Source organism: Euprymna scolopes, chromosome 13 (genome assembly GCF_053919585.1).
Source record: "Euprymna scolopes isolate OS-2025 chromosome 13, ASM5391958v1, whole genome shotgun sequence".
In the NCBI taxonomy this organism is placed as follows: domain Eukaryota; kingdom Metazoa; phylum Mollusca; class Cephalopoda; order Sepiida; family Sepiolidae; genus Euprymna; species Euprymna scolopes.
This window is the reverse complement of record NC_136494.1, coordinates 43,164,055-43,179,122: the sequence shown is the minus strand read 5'-3', so window position 1 is coordinate 43,179,122 and position 15,068 is coordinate 43,164,055. Positions and strand designations below refer to the sequence as shown.

At 38.2% G+C, this 15,068-nt stretch overlaps 1 protein-coding gene across 1 annotated transcript in view; it reads left to right on the top strand.

Moving 5' to 3' along the window:
- Positions 1–15,068, top strand: part of LOC145292234 (uncharacterized) — a 314,231-nt gene that overhangs the window by 103,270 nt on the left and 195,893 nt on the right. Inside the window, exons 10-11 of the mRNA XM_080138557.1 lie at positions 158–426; positions 12,897–13,036. Coding sequence (XP_079994683.1) covers positions 158–426; positions 12,897–13,036 — 409 coding nt within the window. The remainder of the gene's footprint in view (positions 1–157; positions 427–12,896; positions 13,037–15,068) is intronic.

The window sequence follows — 15,068 nt, the reverse complement described above, 5'->3', positions numbered from 1 at the left end:
ACATTTTTTTGCAATTTTGAAAATGACAGTTATCACGTTTTGCCTGTAAACTCTTCAAATTTTAAGTATGAAGAAAACCATTTTATCGTATTGGTGAGATATCCAAATTTTATGGATAACATATTCAATATTTTTCATTATGCTACCTTTCTTTCAGAATCCAATTGTATCATGTTAGATGGTATGTCTGATTCTACATATATTTCATACTCTGATATAAGACTATCGAGTAATCAAGAAGATGTAAATGCTATACGACCTGGTGGAAAAGGTTGGAGCCCTGATGTGAAAGATAAGAAGAACAGTGTCACCATAAACACACCAGATTCATTTGTCTACGGAGGCAGCATTTTACTTAAAAAATCACGGAATGTTGGAAAATTTGACATTACATTGGTTGGTGAAAAAAGTATTAAAACTATGAAGGTAATCATCACATTATTTTTTATAATAATATGATTCTTCAAGTTGCACATTGTTGTTAGTATGTATATATAGGTGCTAGTCTAGTGGCACTGATGAGTTGTGATACAATGAAACAGGACGACTACAAATATATAAGAGAAACAAAATTAAAACTGTAAGTTGAATTTTACAGTCAAAATTTATTGTTCGACTGAATACTCCAAAAAAAAAAAGTCCTTATTCTATGGAGTTTCAAAGAATGCTATTCTTGCTATTCTTCTCATCAGAGGACAGAAAGAAATCCGCAAATTATATTTGTAGCAATTCTAGAATTGGCTAGTTATGGCATTAAGTAAAACTGCAATTTATTGTAGTCATAAATTGCCAAGAAAAACAAGTGAAAAAATGATGGATATGTAAAAAAAATATAAAAACAAACCGCACATAATATTTCAGTTTGCATGAAAATTCTTTCAAGGTAATCCGAAAGACGAAAATAGTTCATTAGAGAGAATAGAGTCCAAAATTAAGTCAAGTGTAATGATGCATATAGTCCAGTTAGAAAGTTTGCAAAGCATCTGAAATAATGGAAATTGTTTTTTCGGACAGTGCAGTAGCCCAAAGAGAAATTGATCCCCAGTCAAATGGGATCGAAAAATAAAAAGAAGAGAAAAACAGCATGTCAACTTTCATCGCCGGCTTAATTAGAAAAAGTGATTTCAGACTAAATTTTAAAGAATTAAGACCAGGCTTAAAAAAAAAAAGCAAACGGATATTGTCTGGACAGACTGAAACAAATCTTTCTGTAAAGTGTTAAATTCGATGTCATTTTTAAAAGGGTGGGGGTGGGAGTGATGATTAGAAAGTTTTAAGCATGGCAGAATCTTAACTTATTAGTAACTAGCAGGGCTACCCGGCGTTGCTCGGGACCGTATAAACAATGAAAAAACAAAAGCAGATATTGAACATATGTTTTATTCTTAGGGGAGAGGAATCTTTCATCTCAAGTTTTAGCGTTACAAACAAACATTTGTCTTTTATATATATAGACTAGCAGGGCTACCCGGCGTTGCTCGGGACCGTATAAACAATGAAAAAACAAAAGCAGATATTGAACATATGTTTTATTCTTAGGGGAGAGGAATCTTTCATCTCAAGTTTTAGCGTTACAAACAAACATTTGTCTTTTATATATATAGATAATGACAGGTTTTTTTGGGGCCCCCCTCGAAGATAACTGATCAGTTGACCAACTTCTAGTGGTCCGTTTGACGTGAAATTTCGATATTTGTCATATGATACGATATTTGTCGATATGATACCAAATTTGTCAAGTTTGGTTCCGTCTTTCAAAAGTTTTAGCGTTACAAACAAACATACATACATACACACAGACATTTGGCTTTTATATATATAGACTAGCAGGGCTACCCGGCGTTGCCCGAGACCGTATAAACAATGAAAAAACAAAAGCAGATATTGAACATATGTTTTATTCTTAGGGGAGAGGAATCTTTCAGGGTGAGAGAGAGAGAGAGAAGATAAAGAGTGTGAGAGAGAGGCAGAAGAGAAAGTTGTTCCATCCTCTTTCCCAAATTTGACTACTGTTCACGTTTGAACTCTCATCGTCGAGTTGATCCTCGAGTTGCCTATTGGGCTTGATAAGTGCTAATATAGAGAGAAGAGAAACAGGGTGAGAGAGAGAGAGAAGATAAAGAGTGTGAGAGAGAGGCAGAAGAGAAAGTTGTTCCATCCTCTTTCCCAAATTTGAATACTGTGCACGTTTGAACTCTCATCGTCGAGTTATCCTCGAGTTGCCTATTGGCCTTGATAAGTGCTAATATGGAGAGAAGAGCAACAGGGTGAGAGAGAGAGAAGATAAAGAGTGTGAGAGAGAGGCAGAAGAGAAAGTTGTTCCATCCTCTTTCCCAAATTTGAATACTGTGCACGTTTGAACTCTCATCGTCGAGTTGATCCTCGAGTTGCCTATTGGCCTTGACAAGTGCTAATATAGAGAGAAGAGAAACAGGGGTAGAGAGAGAGAGAAGATAAAGAGTGTGAGAGAGAGGCAGAAGAGAAAGTTGTTCCATCCTCTTTCCCAAATTTGAATACTGTGCACGTTTGAACTCTCATCGTCGAGTTGATCCTCGAGTTGCCTATTGGCCTTGATAAGTGCTAATATAGAGAGAAGAGAAACAGGGGTAGAGAGAGAGAGAGAGAAGATAAATAGTGTGAGAGAGAGGCAGAAGAGAAAGTTGTTCCATCCTCTTTCCCAAATTTCACTACTGTGCACGTTTTAACTCTTATCGTCGAGTTGATCCTCGAGTTGCCTATTGGCCTTGATAAGTGCTAATATAGAGAGAAGAGAAACAGGGTGAGAGAGAGAGAGAAGATAAAGAGTGAGAGAGAGAGGTAGAAGAGAAAGATGTTCCATCCTCTTTCCCAAATTTGACTACTGTGCCCGTTTGAACTCTCATCGTCGAGTTTATCCTCGAGTTGCCTATTGGCCTTGATAAGTGCTAATATAGAGAGAAGAGAAACAGGGGTAGAGAGAGAGAGAAGATAAAGAGTGTGAGAGAGAGGCAGAAGAGAAAGTTGTTCCATCATCTTTCCCAAATTTGAATACTGTGCACATTTGAACTCTCACCATCGAGTTGATCCTCGAGTTGCCTATTGGCCTTGATAAGTGCTAATATAGAGAGAAGAGAAACAGGGGTAGAGAGAGAGAGAGAAGATAAAGAGTGTGAGAGAGAGGCAGAAGAGAAAGTTGTTCCATCCTCTTTCCCAAATTTGAATACTGTGCACGTTTGAACTCTCATCGTCGAGTTGATCCTCGAGTTGCCTATTGGCCTTGATAAGTACTAATATAGAGAGAAGAGAAACAGGGTGAGAGAGAGAGAAGATAAAGAGTGTGAGAGAGAGGCAGAAGATAAAGTTGTTCCATCCGCTTTCCCAAATTTGAATACTGTGCACGTTTGAACTCTCATCGTCGAGTTATCCTCGAGTTTTCTATTGGCCTTGATAAGTGCTAATATGGAGAGAAGAGAAACAGGGTGAGAGAGAGAAGATAAAGAGTGTGAGAGAGAGGCAGAAGAGAAAGTTGTTCCATCCTCTTTCCCAAATTTGAATACTGTGCACATTTGAACTCTCATCGTCGAGTTTATCCTCGAGTTGCCTATTGACCTTGATAAGTGCTAATATAGAGAGAAGAGCAACAGGGGTAGAGAGAGAGAGAAGATAAAGAGTGTGAGAGAGAGGTAGAAGAGAAAGTTGTTCTATCCTCTTTCCCAAATTTGAATACTGTGCACGTTTGAACTCTCATCGTCGAGTTTATCCTCGAGTTGCCTATTGGCCTTGATAAGTGCTAATATAGAGAGAAGAGAAACAGGGGTAGAGAGAGAGAGAAGATAAAGAGTGTGAGAGAGAGGAAGAAGAGAAAGTTGTTCCATCCTCTTTCCCAAATTTGAATACTGTGCACGTTTGAACTCTCATCGTCGAGTTGATCCTCGAGTTGCCTATTGGCCTTGATAAGTGCTAATATAGAGAGAAGAGAAACAGGGTGAGAGAGAGAGAAGATAAAGAGTGTGAGAGAGAGGCAGAAGGGAAAGTTGTTCCATCCTCTTCCCCAAATTTGAATACTGTGCACGTTTGAACTCTTATCGTCGAGTTGATCCTCGAGTTGCCTATTGGCCTTGATAAGTGCTAATATAGAGAGAAGAGAAACAGGGTGAGAGAGAGAGAGAAGATAAAGAGTGAGAGAGAGAGGTAGAAGAGAAAGTTGTTCCATCCTCTTTCCCAAATTTGACTACTGTGCCTGTTTGAACTCTCATCATCGAGTTGATCCTCCAGTTGCCTATTGGCCTTGATAAGTGCTAATATAGAGAGAAGAGAAACAGGGGTAGAGAGAGAGAAGATAAAGAGTGTGAGAGAGAGGCAGAAGAGAAAGTTGTTCCATCATCTTTCCCAAATTTGAATACTGTGCACATTTGAACTCTAACCGTCGAGTTGATCCTCGAGTTGCCTATTGGCCTTGATAAGTGCTAATATAGAGAGAAGAGCAACAGGGGTAGAGAGAGAGAGAAGATAAAGAGTGTGAGAGAGAGGCAGAAGAGAAAGTTGTTCCATCCTCTTTCCCAAATTTGAATACTGTGCACGTTTGAACTCTAATCGTCGAGTTGATCCTCGCGTGTCCTATTGGCCTTGATAAGTACTAATATAGAGAGAAGAGAAACAGGGTGAGAGAGAGAGAAGATAAAGAGTGTGAGAGAGAGGCAGAAGAGAAAGTTGTTCCATCCTCTTTCCCAAATTTGAATACAGTGCACGTTTGAACTCTCATCGTCGAGTTGATCCTCGAGTAGCCTATTGGCCTTGATAAGTGCTAATATAGGGAGAAGAGAAACAGGGGTAGAGAGAGAGAAGATAAAGAGCGTGAGAGAGAGGCAGAAGAGAAAGTTGTTCCATCCTCTTTCCCAAATTTGAATACTGTGCACGTTTGAACTCTCAATGTCGAGTTGATCCTCAAGTTGCCTATTGGCCTTGATAAGTGCTAATATAAAGAGAAGAGAAACAGGGTGAGAGAGAGAGAGAGAAAAGATAAAGAGTGTGAGAGAGAGGCAGAAGAGAAAGTTGTTCCATCCTCTTTCCCAAATTTCACTACTGTGCACGTTTGAACTCTCATCGTCGAGTTGATCCTCGAGTTGCCTATTGGCCTTGATAAGTGCTAATATAGAGAGAAGGGAAACAGGGGTAGAGAGAGAGAGAGAGGATAAAGAGTGTGAGAGAGAGGCAGAAGAGAAAGTTGTTCCATCCTCTTTCCCAAATTTGAATACTGTGCACGTTTGAACTCTCAATGTCGAGTTGATCCTCAAGTTGCCTATTGGCCTTGATAAGTGCTAATATAGAGAGAAGAGAAACAGGGTGAGAGAGAGAGAAGATAAAGAGTGTGAGAGAGAGGCAGAAGAGAAAGTTGTTCCATCCTCTTTCCCAAATTTCACTACTGTGCACATTTGAACTCTCATCGTCGAGTTTATCCTCGAGTTGCCTATTGGCCTTGATAAGTGCTAATATAGAGAGAAGAGAAACAGGGGTAGAGAGAGAGAGAAGATAAAGAGTGTGAGAGAGAGGCAGAAGAGAAAGTTGTTCTATCCTCTTTCCCAAATTTGAATACTGTGCACGTTTGAACTCTCATCGTCGAGTTTATCCTCGAGTTGCCTATTGGCCTTGGTAAATGCTTATATAGAGAGAAGAGAAACAGGGTTAGAGAGAGAGAAGATAAAGAGCGTGAGAGAGAGGCAGAAGAGAAAGTTGTTCCATCCTCTTCTCAAATTTGAATACGGTGTACGTTTGAACTCTCATCGTCGAGTTGATCCTCGAGTTGCCTATTGGCCTTGGTAAGTGCTAATATAGAGAGAAGAGAAACAGGGTGAGAGAGAGAAGATAAAGAGTGTGAGAGAGAGGCAGAAGAGAAAGTTGTTCCATCCTCTTTCCCAAATTTGAATACTGTGCACGTTTGAACTCTCATCGTCGAGTTGATCCTCGAGTTGCCTATTGGCCTTGATAAGTGCTAATATAGAGAGAAGAGAAACAGGGGTAGAGAGAGAGAGAGAAGATAAAGAGTGTGAGAGAGAGGCAGAAGAGAAAGTTGTTCCATCCTCTTTCCCAAATTTGAATACTGTGCACGTTTGAACTCTCAATGTCGAGTTGATCCTCAAGTTGCCTATTGGCCTTGATAAGTGCTAATATAGAGAGAAGAGAAACAGGGTGAGAGAGAGAGAGAGAAGATAAAGAGTGTGAGAGAGAGGCAGAAGAGAAAGTTGTTCCATCCTCTTTCCCAAATTTGACTACTGTGCACATTTGAACTCTCATCGTCGAGTTTATCCTCGAGTTGCCTATTGGCCTTGATAAGTGCTAATATAGAGAGAAGAGAAACGGGTAGAGAGAGAGAGAAGATAAAGAGTGTGAGAGAGAGGCAGAAGAGAAAGTTGTTCTATCCTCTTTCCCAAATTTGAATACTGTGCACGTTTGAACTCTCATCGTCGAGTTTATCCTCGAGTTGCCTATTGGCCTTGGTAAATGCTTATATAGAGAGAAGAGAAACAGGGTTAGAGAGAGAGAAGATAAAGAGCGTGAGAGAGAGGCAGAAGAGAAAGTTGTTCCATCCTCTTCCTCAAATTTGAATACGGTGTACGTTTGAACTCTCATCGTCGAGTTGATCCTCGAGTTGCCTATTGGCCTTGGTAAGTGCTAATATAGAGAGAAGAGAAACAGGGTGAGAGAGAGAGAAGATAAAGAGTGTGAGAGAGAGGCAGAAGAGAAAGTTGTTCCATCCTCTTTCCCAAATTTGAATAATGTGCACGGTTGAACTCTCAATGTCGAGTTGATCCTCGAGTTGCCTATTGGCCTTGATAAGTGCTAATATAGAGAGAAGAGAAAAAGGGGTAGAGAGAGAGAGAAGATAAAGAGTGTGAGAGAGAGGCAGAAGAGAAAGTTGTTCTATCCTCTTTCCCAAATTTGAATACTGTGCACGTTTGAACTCTCATCGTCGAGTTTATCCTCGAGTTGCCTATTGGCCTTGATAAGTGCTAATATAGAGAGAAGAGAAACAGGGTGAGAAAGAGATAAGAAAAAGAGTGTGAGAGAGAGGCAGAAGAGAAACTTGTTCTATCCTCTTTCCCAAATTTCACTACTGTGCACGTTTGAACTCTCATCCTCGAGTTTATCCTCTAGTTTATCCTCGGGTTGCCTATTGGCCTTGATAAGTGCTAATATAGAGAGAAGAGAAACAGGGGTAGAGAGAGAAGATAAAGAGTGTGAGAGAGAGGCAGAAGAGAAAGTTGTTCCATCCTCTTTCCCAAATTTCACTACTGTGCACATTTGAACTCTCATCGTCGAGTTTATCCTCGAGTTGCCTATTGGCCTTGATAAGTGCTAATATAGAGAGAAGAGAAACAGGGGTAGAGAGAGAGAGAAGATAAAGACTGTGATAGAGAGGCAGAAGAGAAAGTTGTTCTATCCTCTTTCCCAAATTTCACTACTGTGCACGTTTGAACTCTCATCGTCGAGTTTATCCTCGAGTTGCCTATTGGCCTTGATAAGTGCTAATATAGAGAGAAGAGAAACAGGGGTAGAGAGAGAGAGAAGATAAAGAGTGTGAGAGAGAGGCAGAAGAGAAAGTTGTTCCATCCTCTTTCCCAAATTTGAATACTGTGCACGTTTGAACTCTCATCGTCGAGTTGATCCTCGAGTTGCCTATTGGCCTTGATAAGTGCTAATATAGAGAGAAGAGAAACAGGGGTAGAGAGAGAGAGAGAAGATAAAGAGTGTGAGAAAGAGGCAGAAGAGAAAGTTGTTCCATCCTCTTTCCCGAATTTGAATACTGTGCACATGTGAACTCTCATCGTCGAGTTTATCCTCGAGTTGCCTATTGGCCTTGATAAGTGCTAATATAGAGAGAAGAGAAACAGGGGTAGAGAGAGAGAGAAGATAAAGACTGTGATAGAGAGGCAGAAGAGAAAGTTGTTCTATCCTCTTTCCCAAATTTCACTACTGTGCACGTTTGAACTCTCATCGTCGAGTTTATCCTCGAGTTGCCTATTGGCCTTGATAAGTGCTAATATAGAGAGAAGAGAAACAGGGGTAGAGAGAGAGAGAAGATAAAGAGTGTGAGAGAGAGGCAGAAGAGAAAGTTGTTCCATCCTCTTTCCAAAATTTGAATACTGTGCACGTTTGAACTCTCATCGTCGAGTTGATCCTCGAGTTGCCTATTGGCCTTGATAAGTGCTAATATAGAGAGAAGAGAAACAGGGGTAGAGAGAGAGAGAGAAGATAAAGAGTGTGAGAAAGAGGCAGAAGAGAAAGTTGTTCTATCCTCTTTCCCGAATTTGAATACTGTGCACATGTGAACTCTCATCGTCGAGTTTATCCTCGAGTTGCCTATTGGCCTTGATAAGTGCTAATATAGAGGAAAGAGAAACAGGGGTAGAGAGAGAGAGAAGATAAAGAGTGTGAGAGAGAGGCAGAAGAGAAAGTTCTTCCATCCTCTTTCCCAAATTTGAATACTGTGCACGTTTGAACTCTCAATGTCGAGTTTATCCTCGAGTTGCCTATTGGCCTTGATAAGTGCTAATATAGAGAGAAGAGAAACAGGGGTAGAGAGAGAGAGAAGATAAAGAGTGTGAGAGAGAGGCAGAAGAGAAAGTTGTTCTATCCTCTTTCCCAAATTTGAATACTGTGCACATTTGAACTCTCATCGTCGAGTTTATCCTCGAGTTGCCTATTGGCCTTGATAAGTGCTAATATAGAGAGAAGAGAAACAGGGGTAGAGAGAGAGAGAGAAGATAAAGAGTGTGAGAGAGAGGCAGAAGAGAAAGTTGTTCTATCCTCTTTCCCAAATTTGAATACTGTGCACGTTTGAACTCTCATCGTCGAGTTTATCCTCGAGTTGCCTATTGGCCTTGATAAGTGCTAATATAGAGAGAAGAGAAACAGGGTGAGAGAGAGAGAAGATAAAGACTGTGAGAGAGAGGCAGAAGAGAAAGTTGTTCCATCCTCTTTCCCAAATTTCACTACTGTGCACATTTGAACTCTCATCGTCGAGTTTATCCTCGAGTTGCCTATTGGCCTTGATAAGTGCTAATATAGAGAGAAGAGAAACAGGGTGAGAGAGGGAGAAGATAAAGAGTGTGAGAGAGAGGCAGAAGAGAAAGTTGTTCCATCCTCTTTCCCAAATTTGAATACTGTGCACGTTTGAACTCTCATCGTCGAGTTTATCCTCGAGTTGCCTATTGGCCTTGATAAGTGCTAATATAGAGAGAAGAGAAACAGGGTGAGAAAGAGATAAGAAAAAGAGTGTGAGAGAGAGGCAGAAGAGAAACTTGTTCTATCCTCTTTCCCAAATTTCACTACTGTGCACGTTTGAACTCTCATCCTCGAGTTTATCCTCTAGTTTATCCTCGAGTTGCCTATTGGCCTTGATAAGTGCTAATATAGAGAGAAGAGAAACAGGGGTAGAGAGAGAAGATAAAGAGTGTGAGAGAGAGGCAGAAGAGAAAGTTGTTCCATCCTCTTTCCCAAATTTCACTACTGTGCACGTTTGAACTCTCATCGTCGAGTTTATCCTCGAGTTGCCTATTGGCCTTGATAAGTTCTAATTTAGAGAGAAGAGAAACAGGGGTAGAGAGAGAGAGAGAAGATAAAGAGTGTGAGAGAGAGGCAGAAGAGAAAGTTGTTCCATCCTCTTTCCCAAATTTGAATACTGTGCACGTTGGAACTCTCATCGTCGAGTTGATCCTCGAGTTGCCTATTGGCCTTGATTAGTGCTAATATAGAGAGAAGAGAAACAGGGGTAGAGAGAGAGAGAAGATAAAGAGTGTGAGAGAGAGGCAGAAGAGAAAGTTGTTCCATCCTCTTTCCCAAATTTCACTACTGTGCACATTTGAACTCTCATCGTCGAGTTTATCCTCGAGTTGCCTATTGGCCTTGACAAGTGCTAATATAGAGAGAAGAGAAACAGGGGTAGAGAGAGAGAGAGAAGATAAAGAGTGTGAGAGAGAGGCAGAAGAGAAAGTTGTTCTATCCTCTTTCCCAAATTTCACTACTGTGCACGTTTGAACTCTCATCCTCGAGTTTATACTCGAGTTGCCTATTGGCCTTGATAAGTGCTAATATAGAGAGAAGAGAAACAGGGGTAGAGAGAGAGAGAAGATAAAGAGTGTGAGAGAGAGGCAGAAGAGAAAGTTGTTCTATCCTCTTTCCCAAATTTGAATACTGTGCACATTTGAACTCTCATCGTCGAGTTTATCCTCGAGTTGCCTATTGGCCTTGATAAGTGCTAATATAGAGAGAAGAGAAGCAGGGGTAGAGAGAGAGAGAAGATAAAGAGTGTGAGAGAGAGGCAGAAGAGAAAGTTGTTCCAGCCTCTTTCCCAAATTTGAATACTGTGCACGTTTGAACTCTCATCGTCGAGTTGATCCTCGAGTTGCCTATTGGCCTTGATAAGTGCTAATATAGAGAGAAGAGAAACAGGGGTAGAGAGAAAGAGAAGATAAAGTGTGTGAGAGAGAGGCAGAAGAGAAAGTTGTTCTATCCTCTTTTCCAAATTTGAATACTGTGCACATTTGAACTCTCATCGTCGAGTTGATCCTCGAGTTTTCTATTGGCCTTGATAAGTGCTAATATAGAGAGAAGAGAAACAGGGGTAGAGAGAGAGAGAGAAGATAAAGAGTGTGAGAGAGAGGCAGAAGAGAAAGTTGTTCCATCCTCTTTCCCAAATTTCACTACTGTGCACATCTGAACTGTCATCGTCGAGTTTATCCTCGAGTTGCCTATTGGCCTTGATAAGTGCTAATATAGAGAGAAGAGAAACAGGGGTAGAAAGAGAGAGAGAAGATAAAGAGTGTGAGAGAGAGGCAGAAGAGAAAGTTGTTCCATCCTCTTTCCCAAATTTCACTACTGTGCACGTTTGAACTCTTATCCTCGAGTTGCCTATTGGCCTTGATAAGTGCTAATTTAGATAGAAGGGAAAGAGGGCGAGAGAGAGAGAGTAGATAAAGAGGGTGAGAGAGAGAAAGAGAAGAGAAAGAGGTCTAGAGAGAGAGAAGAGAGTGAGAGAGAGAGAGAGAAATATGGTGATAGAGAGAGAGTTAGGAAAGAGGACACAAGCGGTTCTAATAAAATGTGCATCGATAGGAGATAATGCCTGGGAATGGGTGCACTGTTTTTTTTGGTTTTGAAGCTGCCTCTTTCCCCCCCCCACAGTTTAACAGTGGTGTGACGTCAAGAGAAAGAGGGTGAAAGAGAGGGAAGAGTAAGTGGGTGAGAGAGAGAGAGAGAAAAAAGAGAAAGACGGTGTTGGTTTTGAAGCGGCCTCTACTCCTCCCCCCTTCCAGTTTAAGAGGTATGAGGTCATGTGGTAATATAGAAAATGGCTAATTATTTTATAACATAAATATTATGATATTTTTCTTATCGTCTAATATTTTGAAAGCTGAATTTTTTTATTCCTGTACATTTAAATACTATTTTTAACCAGTTAATCACGATGGAAACATTGTCATAAAGTTTAACAGTATATATAACGAAGGAGAAGAGAAATTGGAAAAGTATCGGTGAAAAAAGTTGTTATTTACAATTGTTCGCCATTAGTGGATGTTGACGTCACGTCACGTGACATGACTAAGCGTTTTTTTTTTTTTACATATGAATAACATTTTTGGTTTTAATTATAAAGTCTACACTTAATTTTATAGAAAATAATGTATATATAATAGAAAAAAAAATTTACTGGTTTTGTTGGATTCAAGTGGATCCCCCCCTCCAGTTTAAGAGATAGGAGGTCACGTGGTAATATACAAAATGGCTAGCGTAAATATAACGATCGGTTTTATTATCGACGAATATTTTGAAAGCTGAATTTTTTTATTCCTGTACATTTTTTCCTGACATTTTTCGTTAAAACTCTTGTATAAATACTATTTTTAACCAGTTAATCACGTTGGAGACATTGTCATGAAGTTTAATAATATATAGAACGAAGGAGAAGAGAAATTACAAAAGTATCGATAAAAAAAGTTGTTATTTACATTTGTTCGCCATTACTGGATGTTGACGTCACGTCACGTGACATGACTAAGCGTTTTTGGATCATTCAAGAATTACGTAATAACAACATTAAATTGCAGGTTTTTTGGGGGCCCCCCTGGGAGAAAAACGATCAGTTCACCCCCTTCTACTGGTCCGTTTGACGTGAAATTTCGATATTTGTCATCCGGGATATGGGGCTTCGATATGATACCAAATTTATCAAGTCTGGTTCCGTCTTTCAAAAGTTTTAGCGTTACAAACAAACATACATACATACATACATACACACAGATTTTTGGCTTTTATATATATAGATTATAAAACTGTCGAAAAGTTATGATGATGATGATGACATAATAATAATAATAATAATAATAATAATAATAATAATAATAATAAATGCAAAATAATGCTAATAATAGTAACTATATGCTCTTCGTATTTTCACTAGTCGTTGTGTTTTCCTACTTTCACCTTTCCCGACTCCACTACACTACCCTTCCCCAAAAGAAGAAAGCAATGCCTTGTAAATGGTATCATGACAATAAAACAGATATTACACTTGCCCACAAATAAGGAGGAGGTAATGCCTGAAAATATGCTATTATCATAATTAAACAGAGACTGCACCAATCCCCCCCTCTCAAAGGAAAAGGAAAAGTAATCTCTGGAATGATACTATCATGAGCATAAAGTAGATGCTACACTACACAAAAAATAAGAGGAGGTATAATGGTGAGGAGTAGTATACCAATGACAAGAGAACAGATACTAAACTAAGTCTAATTATGATATGGAAATAATAATGTACATTTTATTAGCACACATGTAAAGATATTTACAACATTTTGCATTTATTTGTATAATTTTCTCCAATTCAGTTTTTGTTTACATTATCTTTTCTTTTATAGGGAAATTCTGTCCATGATAAAGTAAAAATTCCATATGGAACATTGGCTAATAAAATTCATCTAAAGTTTTATGCTGATGTCCGTAGTAAACCAATCGTTGTATCTGTTTCGATTATTGCTTGTTTTGAAAAACAAAGTAAGTATTTGTTTTTTCATACCTTCTATATATATATAAAGTAGTAACATCCGTGTGTGTGGCTGTGTGTACAATTCTCCTACAGCCCACATCACTGAACTGATCATGACCAAACCCGGTATCATGATGATGAGCATACCGTGCAAAGCACGGGTATCTTTACTAATTTGAAATAAATTATTTCACTTTCATTTCCATATTACATTTTTTATAACAGCATTTCTGCTTTATTTATTAAACATACATATTAATTAAGTTAAATTCCAAAGGGCGCATTTTAGCATATGCTAAAACTGTTGAAATCTCACAGTAGGGTCAAGTTGTATATTTTCAGCAAACTTTTTTAATCCTGATAAACATTTACATTATAACTATGGTGAATTGGACAAATTCAGTAAGTAGGCATTATCAATATAAACACACACACACACACACACACACACACACACACACACACACACACACACACACACACACCTGGAAAAAATATGTGCTTTTTTATAATTGTTCTTGTTGACCATTTAAATGCTTATTATCTATCTATCCATCTATATATATATATATATATATATATATATATATATATATATATATATATATATATTTAAATGATAAATAAGAATGTTTATATTGCTGATGAATCTTTTTTAATTGTAAAATCCAGACACTATTTGTTTGTATAGTTCTATGAAAACTGAAAATAAATTATTACTTTTTATCTCTGCTCAAGAAACACTTTATTAGACAAATCAAAATGCTTTACTTATATTTTTAGAATTAAAAAAACTAAAATTCAGAAAATCTACTGAGCTAATCGTAAGTATAAATTTACCATGGTTGAAATTGAATAACATAATCAAATAGGCCTTAGTTTATATATAAATATCTATTGTTAACATACATATCCCTTAAAACATTGTCTAAATTGTTTTCCAGCTTCAGAGCATATATATATATATATATATATATATATATAAGCGAAAATGTGTGTGTGCGTGCATTTTTTGTGTATGTCCGCTAAAGTAGAAGTAGTATATATATATATATATATATATATATTATATAAAAGCGAAAATGTGTGTGTGTGTGCGCGTGTGTGCATTTATTTTGTATGTCCAGCAAAGGTTTTTTCAGGGGGAGGGGGCGCTCTGGAGTGGGTCACTAATTCTTATAACTTTTTATATACTTTCTAGATTGTAATATCTCTGATTTACAAAACGAGGTCGTCTATATCTTTTAATTGAATGACTTTTATGTTACAAAATTTGCGGTGTGATTTCAAAATTGGTATTGTTAGAAAGATTTATCTCTCAGGCGACAAATATCTAAAAATTGTCCAAAAACATTAATTCTTTGACCATCAACTGGGCTGTTTTTTGTTAGGAAGGGTCAGTTTTTAATGTTGACATTTTTGCCAAGTCATTCACCTACCGATCTCGATGTACATATAGAAGACGTTATTTCAAAGGCCTTGACGTCACAAGTGCGCTATTAGTCAGATGGCTAACGTATTTGCTTTTTTCACCTCCTTATCCTCTTTCACGTTGCAGGTTTGAGCCTGGCTAATGCGGCATTTTTCTTTTTTCTTTTTTTGCCCTCGCACGGGTACTCACAAGTATTTTTTAGGGAGTTGGTTGCTCAATAAACCTTTCCACACCAGGGCAACGCCGGGTACCCATGCTAGTATATATATATATATATATATATATATATATATATATATATATATATATATAATTCCAGGTTAATATTTTCCAGAGGCAAAGTAACCAATGAAATTTTTACTAGGTTGATACAAGAATGCTCAATACCGAAGTAGGGCAAGATATACTTTTTATTTGTTTTACATAAGCACTAATATGTTATTACACATTCATGAGCATGTTTCGGTTACTAGATACCTCTTCAGGCGATATAGGTTATACAAAAGTTTAGTCCGTAATGAAAATCGTTCAGGTATTCGGTGTCACAAGAATTATTATCAAGAGGTCACATTACATGTTATTTAAAATAGAGATAAAAAAAATAAAAAATAA